This window comes from Carcharodon carcharias, chromosome 28 (assembly GCF_017639515.1).
Source record: "Carcharodon carcharias isolate sCarCar2 chromosome 28, sCarCar2.pri, whole genome shotgun sequence".
NCBI lineage: Eukaryota > Metazoa > Chordata > Chondrichthyes > Lamniformes > Lamnidae > Carcharodon > Carcharodon carcharias.
The window spans coordinates 7,059,398-7,081,081 of NC_054494.1; the positions used below are offsets into that span (position 1 = coordinate 7,059,398).

Consider the following 21,684-nt stretch of genomic DNA (forward strand, 5'->3'; position numbering starts at 1 on the left):
CAGAATTATCCAATCTGATCTTCTTGCTTTCTGATTGGCTGTGGGAAATTGAGTGCTCTGATGATGGATATATTGGACACCCAATGAAGAGAGAGTGAGGGCGATTGGACGAGAGAGGTCAAGTGGAGATACTTCCGGGAATACATAAAACTGGAATTGTTAATGACACCTTAACATGGGACTGGTATGGTTTTAAAAAAAAACCTATAGAGAATGTCTCCATCTTGAGGTGTCCTTCTCCCTTTCAGCTCCCTATATAGGCAGATCTCACTCACCCCTATCACTGTGGCTGCTGATCTGTCTTTGCTAGGGAGTTTCTGGTGGCCCTCTGGCCTTGGGGGGCCTGCCTGTTGTCCTGTATTGGAGGGCGAGTGCATACCCTGGCCAATAATTAACCAGCATCAAGCATCAGGCACCAACACAATATGGGGTTGGGCCCCGCAAATACGCCCAATGCCAGGAACTCGGAACAAAAATTCAGCCCCGAGTCTCCAGAGAAGACAGTGAACTCAAAGATAAAATAACAACCAGGAGCCATATCTCTGAGACACTTTTTTGAAGAACATCGAAGCTACCTTGTTTGTCCTTTTGTAACTTTTAATTGGTTGAATGGAATGCCCAGTCTCTCCATTTAGTCTCATGCTATGAATTCATGGTCGATTCTGACAAACTGAAAACCTGAAAACATGTATAATGAGGTACGAGATAAAACCATTTGTATCAAGAGACATTGTTTTTAATCAGCTCAAATATGAAGTATTGCTTCTGTGTTACATTTAGAATTGATACGAACCAATTAGGATGTGAAACTAAATCTTCTTGGATCTTGGAGGATGTCCAATGTGAGCTCAATTTACTGTTTCTTGAAGACTCTCTTGGTGTCCTGTCCATCAATCTTAATTATCTAAATTTAGAGAAAAGGATATTCAAACAGTTAGAAACGGGTGACAGAGTAGGTATCAGCATCACACAACCTGCCGAGAGGATGGGCTTGGATTCATGTCTTCAACAATGGATAGTTGCCAACTGTCCACTCATGAAAATTTACTGCTGGAATTCTGCTGATCTGTGGGCAGCAATGGCCCTGAGGGGTAAATGACAAAGAAGGGGTAAGGACGCAGGCAAAGGCAGGGCAGGTAAATGGGATCAAAAGAAACATGTAAAAAGGTGGAACCCTCAGATTGGGGAAGGAGTAGGGAGATGGTCAACATGAAGTTAGAGGGACAGAGGAAGACAGTTTCTTTCTGAGAGGGTAGGGAGTTATTGGATAAAGTGTGCGTGTGAGAGGGTGGGGAGTTGAATGGGGTAGTGTGTGTGAGAGGGTAGGGAGTTGGATGGGGTACAGTGTGTGTGAGAGGGTGGGGAGTTGGATGGGGTACAGTGTGTGTGAGAGGGTGGGGAGTTGGATGGGGTACAGTGTGTGTGAGAGGGTGGGGAGTTGGATGGGGTACAGTGTGTGTGAGAGGGTGGGGAGTTGGATGGGGTACAGTGTGTGTGAGAGGGTGGGGAGTTGGATGGGGTAAAGTGTGTGTGTGAGAGGGTGGGGATTTGGATGGGGTACAGTGTGTGTGAGAGGGTGGAGAGTTGGATGGGGTATAGTGCGTGTGAGAGGGTGGGGAGTTGGATGGGGTACAGTGTCTGTGAGAGGTTGGGGAGTTGGATGGGGTTCAGTGTGTGAGAGAGGGTGGGGAATGGATGGGGTACAGTGTGTGTGAGAGAGGGTGGGGAGTTGGATGGGGTACGGAGTGTGAAAGAGGGGGGAAAGTTGGATGGGGTACAGTGTGTGTGAGAGAGGGTGGGGAGGTGGATGGGGTACAGTCTGTGTGTGAGAGGGTGGGGAGTTGGATGGGGTAAAGTGTGTGTGTGAGAGGGTGGGGAGTTGGATGGGGTACAGTGTGTGTGAGAGGGTGGGGAGTTGGATGGGGTACAGTGTGTGTGTGAGAGGGTGGGGAGTTGGATGGGGTACAGTGTGTGTGAGAGGGTGGGGAGTTGGATGGGGTAGAGTGTGTGTGAGAGAAGGTGGGGAGGTGGAGGGGGTAGAGTCTGTGTGTGAGAGGGTGGGGAGTTGGATGGGGTACAGTGTGTGTGAGAGGGTGGGGAGTTGGATGGGGTAAGTGTGTGTGAGAGGGTGGGGAGTTGGATGGGGTACAGTGTGTGTGAGGGTGGGGGGTTGGATGGGGTACAGTGTGTGTGAGAGAGTGGGGAGTTGGATGGGGTACAGTGTGTGTGTGAGAGGGTGGGGAGTTGGATGGGGTAAAGAGTGTGTGTGAGAGGGTGGTGAGGTGGATGGGGTACAGTGTGTGTGTGTGAGGGAGGTGAGGTGGATGGGGTACAGTGTTTGTGTGAGAGGTTGGGGAGTTGGATGGGGTACAGTGTGTGTGTGAGAGGGTGGGGAGTTGGATGGGGTACAGTGCCTGTGAGAGGGAGGGGAGTTGGATGGGGTACAGTGTGTATGAGGGTCGGGAGTTGGATGGGGTACAGTGTGTGTGTGAGAGGGTGGGGAGTTGGATGGGGTACAGTGTGTGTGTGAGAGGGTGGGGAGTTGGATGGGGTACAGTGTGTGTGAGAGGGTCGGGAGTTGGATGGGGTACAGTGCCTGTGTGAGAGGGTGGGGGGTTGGATGGGGTACAGTGTGTGTGAGGGTCGGGAGTTGGATGGGGTACAGTGTGTGTGTGAGAGGGTGGGGAGTTGGATGGGGTACAGTGTGTGTGAGGGTCGGGAGTTGGATGGGGTACAGTGTGTGTGTGAGAGGGTGGGGAGTTGGATGGGGTACAGTGCCTGTGTGAGAGGTTGGGGAGTTGGATGGGGTGCAGCGTGTGTGTGAGAGGGTGGGGAGTTGGATGGGGTACATTTTGTGCGACAGGGTGGGGAGTTGGATGGGGTAAAGTGTGTGTGTGAGAGGGTGGTGAGGTGGATGGGGTACAGTGTGTGTGTGAGAGGGTGGTGAGGTGGATGGGGTACAGTGTGTGTGTGAGAGGGTGGTGAGGTGGATCGGGTACAGTGTGTGTGAGAGGTTGGGGATTTGCAGAGGGTACAGTGTCTGTGAGAGGGTGGGGAGTTGGATGGGGTACAGAGTTTGTGAGAGGGTTGGGGTGTTGGATGGGGTAAAGTGTGTGTGAGAGGGTGGGGAGTTGGATGGGGTACAGTGTGTGTGAGAGGGTGGGGAGTTGGATGTGGTACAGTCATTGTGAGATGGTGCGGATTTGGATGGGGTACAGTGTGTGTGTGAGAGGGTGGGGAGTTGGATGCGGTACAGTGTGTGTGTGAGAGGGTGGGGAGTTGGATGGGGTAAAGTGTGTGTGAGAGGGTGGGGAGTTGGATGGGGTAAAGTCTGTGTGTCAGAGGGTGGTGAGTTTGGTGGGGTACAGTGTGTGTGAGGGTGGGGAGTTGGATGGGGTAAAGTCTGTGTGTCAGAGGGTGGTGAGGTTGGTGGGGTACAGTGTGTGTGAGGGTGGGGAGTTGGATGGGGTAAAGTGTGTGTGAGGTGGTGAGTTGGATGGGGTAAAGCGTGTGAGGGTGGAAGTTGGATGGGGTCCAGTGTGTGAGCGATGGTGGGGAGTTGGATGCAGTACAGTGTGTGAGAGAGGGTGGGGAGTTGGATGGGGTACAGTTTGTGTGAGAGGGTGGGGAGTTGGATGGGGTACAGTGTGTGTGAGAGCGTGGGGAGTTGGATGGGGTACAGTGTGTGTGAGAGCGTGGGGAGTTGGATGGGGTACAGTGCGTGTGTGAGAGGGTGGGGAGTTGGATGGGGTACAGTGTGTGTGTGAGAGGGTGGGGAGTTGGATGGGGTGCAGTGTGTGTGTGAGAGGGTGGGGAGTTGGATGGGGTACAGTGTGTGTGTGAGAGGGTGGGGAGTTGGATGGGGTACAGTTTGTGTGAGAGGGTGGGGAGTTGGATGGGGTGCAGCGTGTGTGTGAGAGGGTGGGGAGTTGGATGGGGTACAGTGTGTGTGAGAGGGTGGGGAGTTGGATGGGGTACAGTGTGTGTGTGAGAGGGTGGGGAGTTGGATGGGGTACAGTTTGTGTGAGAGGGTGGGGAGTTGATGGGGTACAGTGTGTGAGAGGGTGGGGAGTTGGATGGGGTACAGTTTGTGTGAGAGGGTGGGGTGTTGGATGGGGTAAAGAGTGTGTGTGAGAGGGTGGTGAGGTGGATGGGGTACAGTGTGTGTGTGTGAGGGAGGTGAGGTGGATGGGGTACAGTGTGTGTGTGAGAGGTTGGGGAGTTGGATGGGGTACAGTGTGTGTGTGAGAGGGTGGGGAGTTGGATGGGGTAAAGTGTGTGTGAGAGGGTGGGGAGTTGGATGGGGTACAGTGTGTGTGAGAGGGTGGGGAGTTGGATGTGGTACAGTCATTGTGAGATGGTGCGGATTTGGATGGGGTACAGTGTGTGTGTGAGAGGGTGGGGAGTTGGATGGGGTAAAGTGTGTGTGAGAGGGTGGGGAGTTGGATGGGGTAAAGTCTGTGTGTCAGAGGGTGGTGAGGTTGGTGGGGTACAGTGTGTGTGAGGGTGGGGAGTTGGATGGGGTACAGTGGGTGTGAGGGTCGGGAGTTGGATGGGGTACTGTGGGTGTGAGGGTCGGGAGTTGGATGGGGTACTGTGGGTGTGAGGGTGGGGAGTTGGATGGGGTACAGTGTGTACGACAGGGTGGGAAGTTGGATGGGGTAAAGTTTGTGAGTCAGAGGGTGGTGAAGTGGATGGGGTACAGTGTGCGTGAGAGGGTGGGGAGTTGGATGGGGTAAAGTCTGTGTGTCAGAGGGTGGTGAGGTTGGTGGGGTACAGTGTGTGTGAGGGTGGGGAGTTGGATGGGGTAAAGTGTGTGTGAGGAGGTGAGTTGGATGGGGTAAATCGTGTGAGGGTGGAAGATGGATGGGGTCCAGTGTGTGAGAGGGTGGGGAGTTGGATGGGGTACAGTTTATGTGAGAGGGTGGGGAGTAGGATGGGGTACAGTGTGTGTGAGAGCGTGGGGAGTTGGATGGGGTACAGTGTGTATGTGAGAGGGTGGGGAGTTGAATGGGGTACAGTGTGTGTGAGAGGGAGGGGAGTTGGATGGGGTACAGTGTGTGTGTGAGAGGGTGGGGAGTTGGATGGGGTGCAGTGTGTGTGTGAGAGGGTGGGGAGTTGGATGGGGTACAGTGTGTGTGTGAGATGGTGGGGAGTTGGATGGGGTACAGTGTGTGTGTGAGAGGGTGGGGAGTTGGATGGGGTGCAGTGTGTGTGTGAGAGGGTGGGGAGTTGGATGGGGTACAGTTTGTGTGAGAGTGTGGGGAGTTGGATGGGGTACAGTTTGTGTGAGAGGGTGCGGATTTGGATGTGGTACAGTGTGTGTGTGAGAGGGTGGGGAGTTGGATGGGGTACAGTGTGTGTGTGAGAGGGTGGGGAGTTGGATGGGGTGCAGTGTGTGTGTGAGAGGATGGGGAGTTGGATGGGGTACAGTTTGTGTGAGAGGGTGGGGAGTTGGATGGGGTACAGTGTGTGTGTGAGAGGGTGGGGAGTTGGATGGGGTACAGTTTGTGTGAGAGGGTGGGGTGTTGGATGGGGTACAGTGTGTGTGAGGGTGGGGAGTTGGATGGGGTACAGTGTGTGTTTGAGAGGGTGGGGAGTTGGATAGGGTACAGTGTGTGTGTGAGAGTTTGGGGAGTTGGATGGGGTACAGTGTGTGTGAGAGGGTGGGGAGTTGGATGGGGTACAGTGTCTGTGAGAGGGAGGGGAGTTGGATGGGGTGCAGTGTATGAGGGTGGCAGTTGGATAGGGTACAGTGTGCGTGAGAGGGTGGGGAGTTGGATGGGGTAAAGTCTGTGTGTCAGAGGGTGGTGAGGTTGGTGGGGTACAGTGTGTGTGAGGGTGGGGAGTTGGATGGGATACAGTGTGTGTGAGGTGGTGTGTTGGATGGGATACAGCGTGTGAGGGTGGAAGTTGGATGGGGTCCAGTGTGTGAGCGATGGTGGGGAGTTGGATGGAGTACAGTGTGTGAGAGAGGGTGGGGAGTTGGATGGGGTACAGTGTGTGTGCGAGGGTGGGGAGTTGGATGGGGTACAGTGTGTGTGAAAGGGTGGGGAGTTGGATGGGGTACAGTGTGTGTGCGAGAGGGTGGGGAGTTGGATGGGGTACAGTGTGTGTGTGAGAGGGTGGGGTGTTGGATGGGGTGCAGCGTGTGTGTGAGAGGGTGGGGAGTTGGATGGGGTACATTTTGTGCGACAGGGTGGGGAGTTGGATGGGGTAAAGTGTGTGTGTGAGAGGGTGGTGAGGTGGATGGGGTACAGTGTGTGTGTGAGAGGGTGGTGAGGTGGATGTGGTACAGTGTGTGTGTGAGAGGGTGGTGAGGTGGATGGGGTACAGTGTGTGTGAGAGGTTGGGGATTTGCAGAGGGTACAGTGTCTGTGAGAGGGTGGGGAGTTGGATGGGGTACAGAGTTTGTGAGAGGGTTGGGGTGTTGGATGGGGTAAAGTGTGTGTGAGAGGGTGGGGAGTTGGATGGGGTACAGTGTGTGTGAGAGGGTGGGGAGTTGGATGTGGTACAGTCATTGTGAGATGGTGCGGATTTGGATGGGGTACATTGTGTGTGTGAGAGGGTGGGGAGTTGGATGCGGTACAGTGTGTGTGTGAGAGGGTGGGGAGTTGGATGGGGTAAAGTGTGTGTGAGAGGGTGGGGAGTTGGATGGGGTAAAGTCTGTGTGTCAGAGGGTGGTGAGGTTGGTGGGGTACAGTGTGTGTGAGGGTGGGGAGTTGGATGGGGTAAAGTGTGTGTGAGGTGGTGAGTTGGATGGGGTAAAGCGTGTGAGGGTGGAAGTTGGATGGGGTCCAGTGCGTGAGCGATGGTGGGGAGTTGGATGCAGTACAGTGTGTGAGAGAGGGTGGGGAGTTGGATGGGGTACAGTTTGTGTGAGAGGGTGGGGAGTTGGATGGGATACACTGTGTGTGAGAGCGTGGGGAGTTGGATGGGGTACAGAGTGTGTGAGAGCGTGGGGAGTTGGATGGGGTACAGTGTGTGTGAGAGGGAGGGGAGTTGGATGGGGTACAGTGTGTGTGTGAGAGGGTGGGGAGTTGGATGGGGCACAGTGTGTGTGTGAGAGGGTGGGGGGTTGGATGGGGTGCAGTGTGTGTGTGAGAGGGTGGGGAGTTGGATGGGGTACAGTGTGTGTGTGAGAGGGTGGGGAGTTGGATGGGGTACAGTTTGTGTGAGAGGGTGGGGAGTTGGATGGGGTACAGTTTGTGTGAGAGGGTGCGGATTTGGATGGGGTACAGTGTGTGTGTGAGAGGGTGGGGAGTTGGATGGGGTACAGTGTGTGTGTGAGAGGGTGGGGAGTTGGATGGGGTACAGTTTGTGTGAGAGGGTGGGGAGTTGGATGGGGTACAGTGTGTGAGTGAGAGGGTGGGGAGTTGCATGGGGAAAAGTGTGTGTGAGCGGATTGGGAGTTGGATGGGGTACTGTGTGTGTGAGGGTGGGGAGTTGGATGGGGTACAGTGTGTGTGAGAGGGTTCGGAGTTGGATGGGGTACAGTGTGTGTGAGGGTGGGGAATTGGATGGGGTACAGTATGTGTGAGAGTGTGGGGAGTTGGATGGGGTACAGTGTGTTTGTGAGGGGAAGGTTGTTGGATGGGGTACAGTGTGTGTGTGAGAGGGTGGGGAGTTGGATGGGGTACAGTGTGTGTGAGAGGGTGGGGAGTTGGATGGGGTACAGTGTGTGTGTGAGAGGGTGGGGAGTTGGATGGGGTACAGTGTGAGTGAGAGTTTGGGGAGTTGCATAGGGTACAGTGTCTGTGAGAGGGTGTGGAGTTGGATGGAGTACAGAGTTTGTGAGAGGGTGAGGAGTTGGTTGGGGTACAGTGTGTGTGAGAGGGTGGGGAGTTGGATGGGGTACAGTGTGTGTGAGAGGGTGGGGAGTTGGATGGGGTACAGTGTGTGTGAGGGTGGGGAGTTGGATGGGGTAAAGTGTGTGTGAAAGGGTGTGGAGTTGGATGGGGTACAGTGTGTGTGAGAGGGTGGGGAGTTGGATGGGTTACAGTGTGTGTGAGAGGTTGGGGAGTTGCATAGGGCACAGTGTCTGTGAGAGGGTGGGGAGTTGAATGGGGGACAGCGTTTGTGTGAGAGGGTGTGGAGTTTAATGGGGTAAAGTGTGTGTTTGAGAGGGTTGGGAGTTGGATGGGGTACAGTGTGTGTGAGAGGGTGGGGAGTTGGATGGGGTACAGTGTGTGTGAGAGGGTGGGGAGTTGGATGGTGTACAGTGTGTGAGCGATGGTGGGGAGTTGGATGGAGTACAGTTTGTGAGAGAGGGTGGGGAGTTGGATGGGGTCCAGTGTGTGAGCGATGGTGGGGAGATGGATGGAGTACAGTGTGTGTGAGAGGGTGAGGAGTTGGATGGGCTACAGTGTGTGTGAGAGGGTGGGGAGTTGGATAGGGTACAATGTATGTGAGAGGGTGAGGAGTTGGATGGGGTACAGTGTGTGTGAGAGGGTGGGGAGTTGGATGGGGTACAGTGTGTGTGAAAGTTTGAGGAGTTGGATGGGGTACAGTGTGTGTGAGAGGGTGGGGAGTTGGATGGGGTACAGTGTGTGTGAGAGGGTGGGGAGTTGGATGGGGTACAGTGTGTGTGAGAGGGTGGGGAGTTGGGTGGGTTACAGAGTTTGTGAGAGGGTTGGGGAGTTGGTTGGGATACACTGTGTGTGTGAGAGGGTGGGGAGTTGGATGAGGTACAGTGTGTGTGAGAGTTTGGGAAGTTGCATAGGGTTCACTGTGTGTTAGAGGGTGGGGACTTGGATGGGGTACTGTGTGTGTGAGAGGGTGGGGATTTGGATGGTGTACAGTGTGTGTGAGAGGGTGGGGAGTTGGATGGGGTACAGTGTGTGTGTGAGAGGGTGGGGAGTTGGATGGGGTACAGTGTGTGTGAGAGGGTGGCAAGTTGGATGGGGTACAGTTTGTGTGAGAGTGTGGGGAGTTGGATGGGGTACAGTGTGTGTGTGAGAGGGTGTGGAGTTGGATGGGGTACAGTGTGTGTGAGAGGGTGGGGAGTTGGATTGGGTACAGTTTGTGTGAGAGGGTGGGGAGTTGGATGGGGTCCAGTGTGTGAGCGATGGTTGGGAGTTGGATGGGGTACAGTGTGTGTGAGAGGTTGGGGAGTTGCATGGGGAACAGTGTGTGTGAGCGGGTTGGGAGTTGGATGGGGTACTGTGTGTGGGAGGGTGGGGAGTTGGATGGGGTACAGTGTGTGTGAGAGGGTTCGGAGTTGGATGGGGTACAGTGTGTGTGAGGGTGGGGAATTGGATGGGGTACAGTATGTGTGAGAGGGTGGGGAGTTGGATGGGGTACAGTGTGTGTGTGAGGGGGAGGTTGTTGGATGGGGTACAATGTGTGTGTGAGAGGGTGGGGAGTTGGATGGGGTACAGTGTGTGTGAGAGGGTGGTGAGTTGGATGGGGTACAGTGTGTGTGAGAGGGTGGGGAGTTGGATGGGGTACAGTGTGTGTGTGTGAGGGTGGGGAGTTGGATGGGGTACAGTGTGTGTGTGAGAGGGTGGGGAGTTGGATGGGGTACAGTTTGTGTCAGAGTTTGTGGAGTTGGATGGGGTACAGAGTTTGTGAGAGGGTTGAGGAGTTGGATGGGGTACACTGTGTGTGTGAGAGGGTGGGGAGTTGGATGGGGTACAGTGTGTGTGAGAGGGTGGGGAGTTGGATGGGGTACTGTCTGTGTGAGAGGGTGGGGAGTTGCATGGGGAACAGTGTGTGTGAGATGGTGGGAAGTTGGATGGGGTACAGTGTGTGTGAGAGGGTGGGGAGTTGGATGGGGTAAAGTGTGTGTGTGAGAGGGTGGGGAGTTGATGGGGTACAGTGTCTGTGTGAGGGTGTGGGGAGTTGGATGGGGTACAGTGTGTGTGTGAGAGGGTGGGGAGTTGATGGGGTATAGTGTGTGTGTGAGGGTGTGGGGAGTTGGATGGGGTACAGTGTGTGTGTTAGAGGGTGGGGAGTTGATGGGGTACAGTGTGTGTGTGAGGGTGTGGGGAGTTGGATGGGGTACAGTTTGTGTGAGAGAGGGTGGGGAGTTGATGGGGTATAGTGTGTGTGTGAGGGTGTGGGGAGTTGGATGGGGTACAGTGTGTGTGTGAGAGGGTGGGGTGTTGGATGGGGTACAGTGTCTGTGAGAGGGAGGGGAGTTGGATGGGGTACAGTGTATGAGGGTGGCAGTTGGATGGGGTACAGTGTCTGTGAGAGGGTGGGGAGATGGATGGGGTACAGTGTGTGTGAGAGGGTGGGGAGTTGGATGGGATACAGTGTGTGTGAGAGGGTGGGGAGATGGATGGGGTACAGTGTGTGTATGAGAGGGTGGGGATTTGGATGGGGTACAGTGTGTGTGTGAGAGGGTGGGGAGTTGCAAGGGGTACAGTGTGTGTGAGAGGGTGGGGAGTTGGATGGGATACAGTGTGTGTGTGAGAGGGTGGGAGTTGGATGGGGTACAGTGTGTGTGAGAGGTTGGGGAGTTGGATGGGGTACAGTGTCTGTGAGAGGGCGGGGAGTTGGATGGGGTTCAGAGTTTGTGAGAGGGTTGGGGAGTTGGATGGTGTACACTGTGTGTGTGAGAGGGTGGGGAGTTGGATCGGGTACAGTCTGTGTGAGAGGCTGGGGAGTTGGATGGGGTACAGTGTGTGTGAGGGGGTGGGGAGTTGGATGGGGTACAGTGTGTGTGAGAGGGTGGGGAGTTGTATGGGGTACAGTGTGTGTGAGAGGGTGGGGAGTTGGATGGGGTACAGTGTGTGAGAGAGGGTGGGGAGTTGGATGGGGTACAGTGTGTAAGAGAGGGTGGGGAGTTGGATGGGGTACAGTGTGTGTGAGAGGTTGGGGAGTTGGATGCCGTATAGTGTGTGTGTGAGAGGGTGGGGAGTTGGATGGGGTAAAGTGTGTGTGTGAGAGGGAGGTGAGGTGGATGGGGTACAGTGTGTGTGTGAGAGGTTGGGGAGTTGGATGGGGTACAGTGTGTGTGAGAGGGTGGGGAGATGGATGGGGTACAGTGTGGTTGAGGGTGGGGAGTTGGATGGGGTACAGTGTGTGTGAGAGGGTGGGGAGTTGAATGGGGTACAGTGTGTGTGAGAGGTTGGGGAGTTGGATGGGGTACAGTGTGTGTGTGAGAGGGTGGGGAGTTGGATGGGGTACAGAGTGTGATAGAGGGTGCGGATTTGGATGGAGTAGATTGTGTGTGAGAGGGTAGGGAGCTGGATGGGGTACAGTGTGTGTGTGAGTGGGTGGGGAGTTGGAAGGGTTACAGTGTGTGTGAGAGGGTCGGGAGTTGGATGGGGTACAGTGTGTTTGAGAGGGTGGGGAATTGGATGGGGTACAGTATGTGTGAGAGGGTGGGCAGGTGGATGGGGAACAGTGTGTGTGAGAGGTTGGGGAGTTGGATGGGGTACAGTGTGTGTTTGAGATGGTGGGGAGTTGGATGGGGTACAGTGGGTGTGAGAGGTTAGGGTGTTCGATGGGGTACAGTGTGTGTGAGAGGGTGGGGTGTTTGATGGGGTACAGTGTGTGTTAGAGTTTGGGGAGTTGGATGGGGTAAAGTGTGTGTGTGTGAGGGTGGTGAGGTGGATGGGGTACAGTGTGTGTGTGAGAGGGTGGGGTGTTGGATGGGGTACAGTGTCTGTGAGAGGGAGGGGAGTTGGATGTGGTACAGTGTATGAGGGTGGCAGTTGGATGGGGTACAGTGTCTGTGAGAGGGTGGGGAGATGGATGGGGTACAGTGTGTGTATGAGAGGGTGGGGATTTGGATGGGGTACAGTGTGTGTGTGACATGGGGGGTGCTGGAAGGGGTACAGTGTGTGTGAGAGGGTGGGGAGCTGGATGGGGTTATGTGTGTGTGCGAGAGGGTGGTGAGGTGGATGGGGTACTGTGTGTGTGTGAGAGGGTGGGAGTTGGATGGGGTACAGTGTGTGTGTGAGAGGGTGGGAGTTGGATGGGGTACAGTGTGTGTGAGAGGTTGGGGAGTTGGATTGGGTACAGAGTTTGTGAGAGGGTTGGGGAGTTGGATGGTGTACACTGTGTGTGTGAGAGGGTGGGGAGTTGGATGGGGTACAGTGTGTGTTAGAGGGTGGGGAGTTGGATGGGGTACAGTCTGTGTGAGAGGCTGGGGAGTTGGATGGGGTACAGCGTGTGTGTGAGAGTTTGGGGAGTTAAATGGGGTAAAGTGTGTGTTTGAGAGGGTGTGGAGTTGGATGGGGTACAGTTTGTGTGAGAGGTTGGCAAGTTGGATGGGGTATAGTGTGTGTGAGAGGGTGGGGAGTTGGATGGGGTACAGTGTGTGTGAGAGGTTGGGAAGTTGGATGGGGTACAGTGTGTGAGAGGGTAGGGAGTTGGATGGGGTACAGTGTGTGTGAGAAGTTGGGGAGTTGGATGGGATAGAGTGTGTGTGAGAGGGTGGGGAGTTGGATGGGGTACAGGGTGTGTGAGGGTGGGGAGCTGGATGGGGTACAGTGTGTGTGAGAGGGTGGGGAGTTGGATGGGTTACAGTGTGTCTGTGAGAGGATGGGGTGTTGGATGGGGTACAGTGTGTGTGAGAGGGTGGGGAGTTGGATGGGTTACAGTGTGTGTGTGAGAGGGTGGGGTGTTGGATGGGTTACAGTGTGTGTGTGAGAGGGTGGGGTGTTGGATGGGTTACAGTGTGTGTGAGAGGGTGGGGTGTTGGATGGGGTACAGTGTGTGTGAGAGGGTGGCGTGTTGGATGGGTTACAGTGTGTGTGTGAGAGGGTGGGGTGTTGGATGGGGTACAGTGTGTGTGTGAGAGGGTGGGGTGTTGGATGGGTTACAGTGGTGTGTGAGAGTGTGGGGTGTTGGATGGGGTACAGTGTGTGTGACAGGGTGGGGAGTTGGATGGGGTACAGTGTGTCTGAGAGGGTGGGGTGTTGGATGGGGTACAGTGTGTGTGAGAGGGTGGGGAGTTGGATGGGTTACAGTTTGTGTGTGAGAGGGTGGGGTGTTGGATGGGGTACAGTGTCTGTGAGAGGGAGGGGAGTTGGATGGGGTACAGTGTATGAGGGTGGCAGAGGGATGGTGTACAGTGTCTGTGAGAGGGTGGGGAGATGGATGGGGTACAGTGTGTGTATGAGAGGGTGGGGATTTGGATGGGGTACAGTGTGTGTGTGAGAGGGTGGGGAGTTGGAAGGGGTACAGTGTGTGTGAGACGGTGGGGAGCTGGATGGGGTTAAGTGTGTGTGCGAGAGGGTGGTGAGGTGGATGGGGTACTGTGTGTGTGTGAGAGGGTGTTGTGTTGGATGGGATACAGTGTGTGTGTGAGAGGTGGGAGTTGGATGGGGTACAGTGTGTGTGAGAGGTTGGGGAGTTGCATAGGGTACAGTGTCTGTGAGAGGGTGGGGAGTTGGATGGGGAACAGAGTTTGTGAGAGGGTTGGGGAGTTGGATGGTGTACACTGTGTGTGTGAGAGGGTGGGGAGTTGGATGGGGTACAGTGTGTGTGAGAGGGTGGGGAGTTGGATGGGGTACAGTCTGTGTGAGAGGCTGGGGAGTTGGATGGGGTACAGCGTGTGTGTGAGAGTTTGGGGAGTTAAATGGGGTAAAGTGTGTGTTTGAGAGGGTGTGGAGTTGGATGGGGTACTGTGTGTGTGAGAGGTTGGGAAGTTGGATGGGGTACAGTGTGTGTGAGATGGTGGGGAGTTGGATGGGGTACAGTGTGTGTGAGAGGGTGGGGAGTTGGATGGGGTACAGTGTGTGTGTGAGAGGGTGAGGAGTTGGATGGGGTACAGTGTGTGTGAGAGGGTGGGGAGTTGGATGGGGTACAGTGTGTGTGAGAGGGTGGGGAGTTGGATGGGGTACAGTGTGTGTGAGGGTGGGGAGTTGGATGGGGTAAAGTGTGTGTGAAAGGGTGTGGATTTGGATGGGGTACAGTGTGTGTGAGAGGGTGGGGATTTGGATGGGTTACAGTGTGTGTGAGAGGTTGGGGAGTTGCATAGGGCACAGTGTCTGTGAGAGGGTGGGGAGTTGAATGGGGGACAGCGTGTGTGTGAGAGGGTGTGGAGTTTAATGGGGTAAAGTGTGTGTTTGAGAGGGTTGGGAGTTGGATGGGGTACAGTGTGTGTGAGAGGGTGGGGAGTTGGATGGGGTACAGTGTGTGTGAGACGGTGGGGAGTTGGATGGTGTACAGTGTGTGAGCGATGGTGGGGAGTTGGATGGAGTACAGTTTGTGAGAGAGGGTGGGGAGTTGGATGGGTTCCAGTGTGTGAGCGATGGTGGGGAGATGGATGGAGTACAGTGTGTGTGAGAGGGTGAGGAGTTGGATGGGCTACAGTGTGTGTGAGAGGGTGGGGAGTTGGATAGGGTACAATGTGTGTGAGAGGGTGAGGAGTTGGATGGGGTACAGTGTGTGTGAGAGGGTGGGGAGTAGGATGGGGTACAGTGTGTGTGAGAGCGTGGGGAGTTGGATGGGGTACAGTGTGTATGTGAGAGGGTGGGGAGTTGAATGGGGTACAGTGTGTGTGAGAGGGAGGGGAGTTGGATGGGGTACAGTGTGTGTGTGAGAGGGTGGGGAGTTGGATGGGGTGCAGTGTGTGTGTGAGAGGGTGGGGAGTTGGATGGGGTACAGTGTGTGTGTGAGATGGTGGGGAGTTGGATGGGGTACAGTGTGTGTGTGAGAGGGTGGGGAGTTGGATGGGGTGCAGTGTGTGTGTGAGAGGGTGGGGAGTTGGATGGGGTACAGTTTGTGTGAGAGGGTGGGGAGTTGGATGGGGTACAGTTTGTGTGAGAGGGTGCGGATTTGGATGTGGTACAGTGTGTGTGTGAGAGGGTGGGGAGTTGGATGGGGTACAGTGTGTGTGTGAGAGGGTGGGGAGTTGGATGGGGTGCAGTGTGTGTGTGAGAGGATGGGGAGGTGAATGGGGTACAGTTTGTGTGAGAGGGTGGGGAGTTGGATGGGGTACAGTGTGTGTGAGAGGGTGGGGAGTTGGATGGGGTACAGTGTGTGTGAGAGGGTGGGGAGTTGGATGGGGTACAGTTTGTGTGAGAGGGTGGGGTGTTGGATGGGGTACAGTGTGTGTGAGGGTGGGGAGTTGGATGGGGTACAGTGTGTGTGTGAGAGGGTGGGGAGTTGGATAGGGTACAGTGTGTGTGTGAGAGTTTGGGGAGTTGGATGGGGTACAGTGTGTGTGAGAGGGTGGGGAGTTGGATGGGGTACAGTGTCTGTGAGAGGGAGGGGAGTTGGATGGGGTGCAGTGTATGAGGGTGGCAGTTGGATGGGGTACAGTGGGTGTGAGGGTCGGGAGTTGGAAGGGGTACAGTGTGTATGACAGGGTGGGAAGTTGGATGGGGTAAAGTTTGTGAGTCAGAGGGTGGTGAAGTGGATAGGGTACAGTGTGCGTGAGAGGGTGGGGAGTTGGATGGGGTAAAGTCTGTGTGTCAGAGGGTGGTGAGGTTGGTGGGGTACAGTGTGTGTGAGGGTGGGGAGTTGGATGGGATACAGTGTGTGTGAGGTGGTGTGTTGGATGGGATACAGCGTGTGAGGGTGGAAGTTGGATGGGGTCCAGTGTGTGAGCGATGGTGGGGAGTTGGATGGAGTACAGTGTGTGTGAGAGGGTGGGGAGTTGGATGGGGTACAGTGTGCGTGAAAGGGTGGGGAGTTGGATGGGGTACAGTGTGTGTGCGAGAGGGTGGGGAGTTGGATGGGGTACAGTGTGTGTGTGAGAGGGTGGGGAGTTGGATGGGGTACATTTTGTGCGACAGGGTGGGGAGTTGGATGGGGTAAAGTGTGTGTGTGAGAGGGTGGTGAGGTGGATGGGGTACAGTGTGTTTGTGAGAGGGTGGTGAGGTGGATGTGGTACAGTGTGTGTGTGAGAGGGTGGTGAGGTGGATGGGGTACAGTGTGTGTGAGAGGTTGGGGATTTGCAGAGGGTACAGTGTCTGTGAGAGGGTGGGGAGTTGGATGGGGTACAGAGTTTGTGAGAGGGTTGGGGTGTTGGATGGGGTAAAGTGTGTGTGAGAGGGTGGGGAGTTGGATGGGGTACAGTGTATGAGAGGGTGGGGAGTTGGATGTGGTACAGTCATTGTGAGATGGTGCGGATTTGGATGGGGTACATTGTGTGTGTGAGAGGGTGGGGAGTTGGATGCGGTACAGTGTGTGTGTGAGAGGGTGGGGAGTTGGATGGGGTAAAGTGTGTGTGAGAGGGTGGGGAGTTGGATGGGGTAAAGTCTGTGTGTCAGAGGGTGGTGAGGTTGGTGGGGTACAGTGTGTGTGAGGGTGGGGAGTTGGATGGGGTAAAGTGTGTGTGAGGTGGTGAGTTGGATGGGGTAAAGCGTGTGAGGGTGGAAGTTGGATGGGGTCCAGTGCGTGAGCGATGGTGGGGAGTTGGATGCAGTACAGTGTGTGAGAGAGGGTGGGGAGTTGGATGGGGTACAGTTTGTGTGAGAGGGTGGGGAGTTGGATGGGATACACTGTGTGTGAGAGCGTGGGGAGTTGGATGGGGTGCAGTGTGTGTGAGAGGGTGGGGAGTTGGATGGGGTACAGTGTGTGTGAGAGGGTGGGGAGATCGATGGGGTACAGTGTGTGTGTGAGAGGGTGGGGAGTTGGATGGGGCACAGTGTGTGTGTGAGAGGGTGGGGGGTTGGATGGGGTGCAGTGTGTGTGTGAGAGTGTGGGGAGTTGGATGGGGTAAAGCGTGTGTGAGAGAGGGTGGGGAGTTGGATGTGGTACAGTGTGTGTGTGAGAGGGTGGGGAGTTGGATGGGGTACAGTTTGTGTGAGAGGGTGCGGATTTGGATGGGGTACAGTGTGTGTGTGAGAGGGTGGGGAGTTGGATGGGGTACAGTGTGTGTGTGAGAGGGTGGGGAGTTGGATGGGGTACAGTTTGTGTGAGAGGGTGGGGAGTTGGATGGGGTACAGTGTGTGAGTGAGAGGGTGGGGAGTTGGATGGGGTACAGTTTGTGTGAGAGGCTGGGGTGTTGGATGGGGTACAGTGTGTATGAGAGGGTGGGGAGTTGAATGGGGTACAGTGTGTGTGAGGTTGGGGAGTTGGATGGGGTACAGTGTGTGTGTGAGAGGGTGGGGAGTTGGATAAGGGTACAGTGTGTGTGTGAGAGTTTGGGGAGTTGGATGGGGTACAGTGTGTGTGAGAGGGTGGGGAGTTGGATGGGGTAAAGTGTGTGTGAGATGGTGGGGAGTTGGATGGGGTACAGTGTGTGTGAGAGGGTGGGGAGTTGGATGGGGTAAAGTGTGTGTGAGAGGGTGGGGAGTTGGATGGGGTAAAGTGTGTGTGTGAGAGTTTGGGGAGTTGGATGGGGTACAGTGTCTGTGAGAGGGTGGTGAAGTGGATGGGGTACAGTGTGCGTGAGAGGGTGGGGAGTTGGATGGGGTAAAGTCTGTGTGTCAGAGGGTGGTGAGGTTGGTGGGGTACAGTGTGTGTGAGGGTGGGGAGTTGGATGGGATACAGTGTGTGAGCGATGGTGGGGAGTTGGATGGAGTACAGTGTGTGTGAGAGGGTGGGGAATTGGATGGAGTACAGTGTGTGAGAGAGGGTGGGGAGTTGCATGGGGAAAAGTGTGTGTGAGCGGATTGGGAGTTGGATGGGGTACTGTGTGTGTGAGGGTGGGGAGTTGGATGGGGTACAGTGTGTGTGAGAGGGTTCGGAGTTGGATGGGGTACAGTGTGTTTGAGGGTGGGGAATTGGATGGGGTACAGTATGTGTGAGAGTGTGGGGAGTTGGATGGGGTACAGTGTGTTTGTGAGGGGAAGGTTGTTGGATGGGGTACAGTGTGTGTGTGAGAGGGTGGGGAGTTGGATGGGGTACAGTGTGTGTGAGAGGGTGGGGAGTTGGATGGGGTACAGTGTGTGTGTGAGAGGGTGGGGAGTTGGATGGGGTACAGTGTGAGTGAGAGTTTGGGGAGTTGCATAGGGTACAGTGTCTGTGAGAGGGTGTGGAGTTGGATGGAGTACAGAGTTTGTGAGAGGGTGAGGAGTTGGATGGGGTACAGTGTGTGTGAGAGGGTGGGGAGTTGGATGGGGTACAGTGTGTGTGAGAGGGTGGGGAGTTGGATGGGGTACAGTGTGTGTGAGGGTGGGGAGTTGGATGGGGTAAAGTGTGTGTGAAAGGGTGTGGAGTTGGATGGGGTACAGTGTGTGTGAGAGGGTGGGGAGTTGGATGGGTTACAGTGTGTGTGAGAGGTTGGGGAGTTGCATAGGGCACAGTGTCTGTGAGAGGGTGGGGAGTTGAATGGGGGACAGCGTTTGTGTGAGAGGGTGTGGAGTTTAATGGGGTAAAGTGTGTGTTTGAGAGGTTTGGGAGTTGGATGGGGTACAGTGTGTGTGAGAGGGTGGGGAGTTGGATGGGGTACAGTGTGTGTGAGAGGGTGGGGAGTTGGATGGTGTACAGTGTGTGAGCGATGGTGGGGAGTTGGATGGAGTACAGTTTGTGAGAGAGGGTGGGGAGTTGGATGGGGTCCAGTGTGTGAGCGATGGTGGGGAGATGGATGGAGTACAGTGTGTGTGAGAGGGTGAGGAGTTGGATGGGCTACAGTGTGTGTGAGAGGGTGGGGAGTTGGATGGGGTACAATGTGTGTGAGAGGGTGAGGAGTTGGATGGGATACAGTGTGTGTGAGAGGGTGGGGAGTTGGATGGGGTACAGTGTGTGTGAAAGGGTGAGGAGTTGGATGGGGTACAGTGTGTGTGAGAGGGTGGGGAGTTGGATGGGGTACAGTGTGTGTGAGAGGGTGGGGAGTTGGATGGGGTACAGTGTGTGTGAGAGGGTGGGGAGTTGGGTGGGTTACAGTGTGTGTGAGAGTGTGGGGAGTTGGATGGGGTACAGTGAGTGTGAGGGGGTGGGGAGTTGGATGGCGTACAGTGTGTGTGTGAGAGGGTGTTGGGTTGGATGGGGTACAGTGTGTGTGTGAGAGGGTGGGGAGCTGGATGGGGTTAAGTGTGTGTGCGAGAGTGTGGTGAGGTAGATGGGGTACAGCGTGTGTGTGAGAGGGTGGGAGTTGGATGGGTTACACTGTGTGTGAGAGGTTGGGGAGTTGCATAGGGTACAGTGTCCGTGAGAGGGTGGGGAGTTGGATGGGGTACAGAGTTTGTGAGAGGGTTGGGGAGTTGGTTGGGATACACTGTGTGTGTGAGAGGGTGGGGAGTTGGATGAGGTACAGTGTGTGTGAGAGTTTGGGAAGTTGCATAGGGTTCACTGTGTGTTAGAGGGTGGGGACTTGGATGGGGTACTGTGTGTGTGAGAGGGTGGGGATTTGGATGGTGTACAGTGTGTGTGAGAGGGTGGGGAGTTGGATGGGGTACAGTGTGTGTGTGAGAGGGTGGGGAGTTGGATGGGGTACAGTGTGTGTGAGAGGGTGGCAAGTTGGATGGGGTACAGTTTGTGTGAGAGTGTGGGGAGTTGGATGGGGTACAGTGTGTGTGTGAGAGGGTGTGGAGTTGGATGGGGTACAGTGTGTGTGAGAGGGTGGGGAGTTGGATTGGGTACAGTTTGTGTGAGAGGGTGGGGAGTTGGATGGGGTCCAGTGTGTGAGCGATGGTTGGGAGTTGGATGGGGTACAGTGTGTGTGAGCGGGTTGGGAGTTGGATGGGGTACTGTGTGTGGGAGGGTGGGGAGTTGGATGGGGTACAGTGTGTGTGAGAGGGTTCGGAGTTGGATGGGGTACAGTGTGTGTGAGGGTGGGGAATTGGATGGGGTACAGTATGTGTGAGAGGGTGGGGAGTTGGATGGGGTACAGTGTGTGTGTGAGGGGGAGGTTGTTGGATGGGGTACAATGTGTGTGTGAGGGGGAGGTTGTTGGATGGGGTACAGTGTGTGTGTGAGAGGGTGGGGAGTTGGATGGGGTACAGTTTGTGTCAGAGTTTGTGGAGTTGGATGGGGTACAGAGTTTGTGAGAGGGTTAAGGAGTTGGATGGGGTACACTGTGTGTGTGAGAGGGTGGGGAGTTGGATGGGGTACAGTGTGTGTGAGAGGGTGGGGAGTTGGATGGGATACTGTCTGTGTGAGAGGGTGGGGAGTTGCATGGGGAACAGTGTGTGTGAGATGGTGGGGAGTTGGATGGGGTACAGTGTGTGTGAGAGGGTGGGGAGTTGGATGGGGTAAAGTGTGTGTGTGAGAGGGTGGGGAGTTGATGGGGTACAGTGTCTGTGTGAGGGTGTGGGGAGTTGGATGGGGTACAGTGTGTGTGTGAGAGGGTGGGGAGTTGATGGGGTATAGTGTGTGTGTGAGGGTGTGGGGAGTTGGATGGGGTACAGTGTGTGTGTTAGAGGGTGGGGAGTTGATGGGGTACAGTGTGTGTGTGAGGGTGTAGGGAGTTGGATGGGGTACAGTTTGTGTGAGAGAGGGTGGGGAGTTGATGGGGTATAGTGTGTGTGTGAGGGTGTGGGGAGTTGGATGGGGTACAGTGTGTGTGTGAGAGGGTGGGGTGTTGGATGGGGTACAGTGTCTGTGAGAGGGAGGGGAGTTGGATGGGGTACAGTGTATGAGGTTGGCAGTTGGATGGGGTACAGTGTCTGTGAGAGGGTGGGGAGATGGATGGGGTACAGTGTGTGTGAGAGGGTGGGGAGTTGGATGGGATACAGTGTGTGTGAGAGGGTGGGGAGATGGATGGGGTACAGTGTGTGTATGAGAGTGTGGGGATTTGGATGGGGTACAGTGTGTGTGTGAGAGGGTGGGGAGTTGCAAGGGGTACAGTGTGTGTGAGAGGGTGGGGAGTTGGATGGGATACAGTGTGTGTGTGAGAGGGTGGGAGTTGGATGGGGTACAGTGTGTGTGAGAGGTTGGGGAGTTGCATAGGGTACAGTGTCTGTGAGAGGGCGGGGAGTTGGATGGGGTTCAGAGTTTGTGAGAGGGTTGGGGAGTTGGATGGTGTACACTGTGTGTGTGAGAGGGTGGGGAGTTGGATCGGGTACAGTCTGTGTGAGAGGCTGGGGAGTTGGATGGGGTACAGCATGTGTGTGAGAGTTTGGGGAGTTAAATGGGGTAAAGTGTGTCTTTGAGAGGGTGTGGAGTTGGATGGGGTACAGTTTGTGTGAGAGGTTGGGAAGTTGGATGGGGTACAGTGTGTGTGAGGGGGTGGGGAGTTGGATGGGGTACAGTGTGTGTGAGAGGGTGGGGAGTTGTATGGGGTACAGTGTGTGTGAGAGGGTGGGGAGTTGGATGGGGTACAGTGTGTGAGAGAGGGTGGGGAGTTGGATGGGGTACAGTGTGTAAGAGAGGGTGGGGAGTTGGATGGGGTACAGTGTGTGTGAGAGGTTGGGGAGTTGGATGGGGTATAGTGTGTGTGTGAGAGGGTGGGGAGTTGGATGGGGTAAAGTGTGTGTGTGAGAGGGAGGTGAGGTGGATGGGGTACAGTGTGTGTGTGAGAGGTTGGGGAGTTGGATGGGGTACAGTGTGTGTGAGAGGGTGGGGAGATGGATGGGGTACAGTGTGGTTGAGGGTGGGGAGTTGGATGGGGTACAGTGTGTGTGAGAGGGTGGGGAGTTGAATGGGGTACAGTGTGTGTGAGAGGTTGGGGAGTTGGATGGGGTACAGTGTGTGTGTGAGAGGGTGGGGAGTTGGATGGGGTACAGAGTGTGATAGAGGGTGCGGATTTGGATGGAGTAGATTGTGTGTGAGAGGGTAGGGAGCTGGATGGGGTACAGTGTGTGTGTGAGTGGGTGGGGAGTTGGAAGGGTTACAGTGTGTGTGAGAGGGTCGGGAGTTGGATGGGGTACAGTGTGTTTGAGAGGGTGGGGA

At 55.4% G+C, this 21,684-nt stretch overlaps 1 protein-coding gene across 2 annotated transcripts in view; it reads right to left on the bottom strand.

The window, feature by feature from the left end:
- Nucleotides 1-714: 714 nt before the first annotated feature.
- Nucleotides 715-21,684, bottom strand: part of LOC121270932 (fatty acid-binding protein, intestinal-like) — a 175,550-nt gene continuing 154,580 nt past the window's right edge. For both annotated transcript variants that reach the window (XM_041176555.1, XM_041176556.1), the window contains exon 5: nucleotides 715-904. In XM_041176555.1, coding sequence (XP_041032489.1) covers nucleotides 854-904 — 51 coding nt within the window. In that variant the 3' untranslated portion in view covers nucleotides 715-853. The remainder of the gene's footprint in view (nucleotides 905-21,684) is intronic.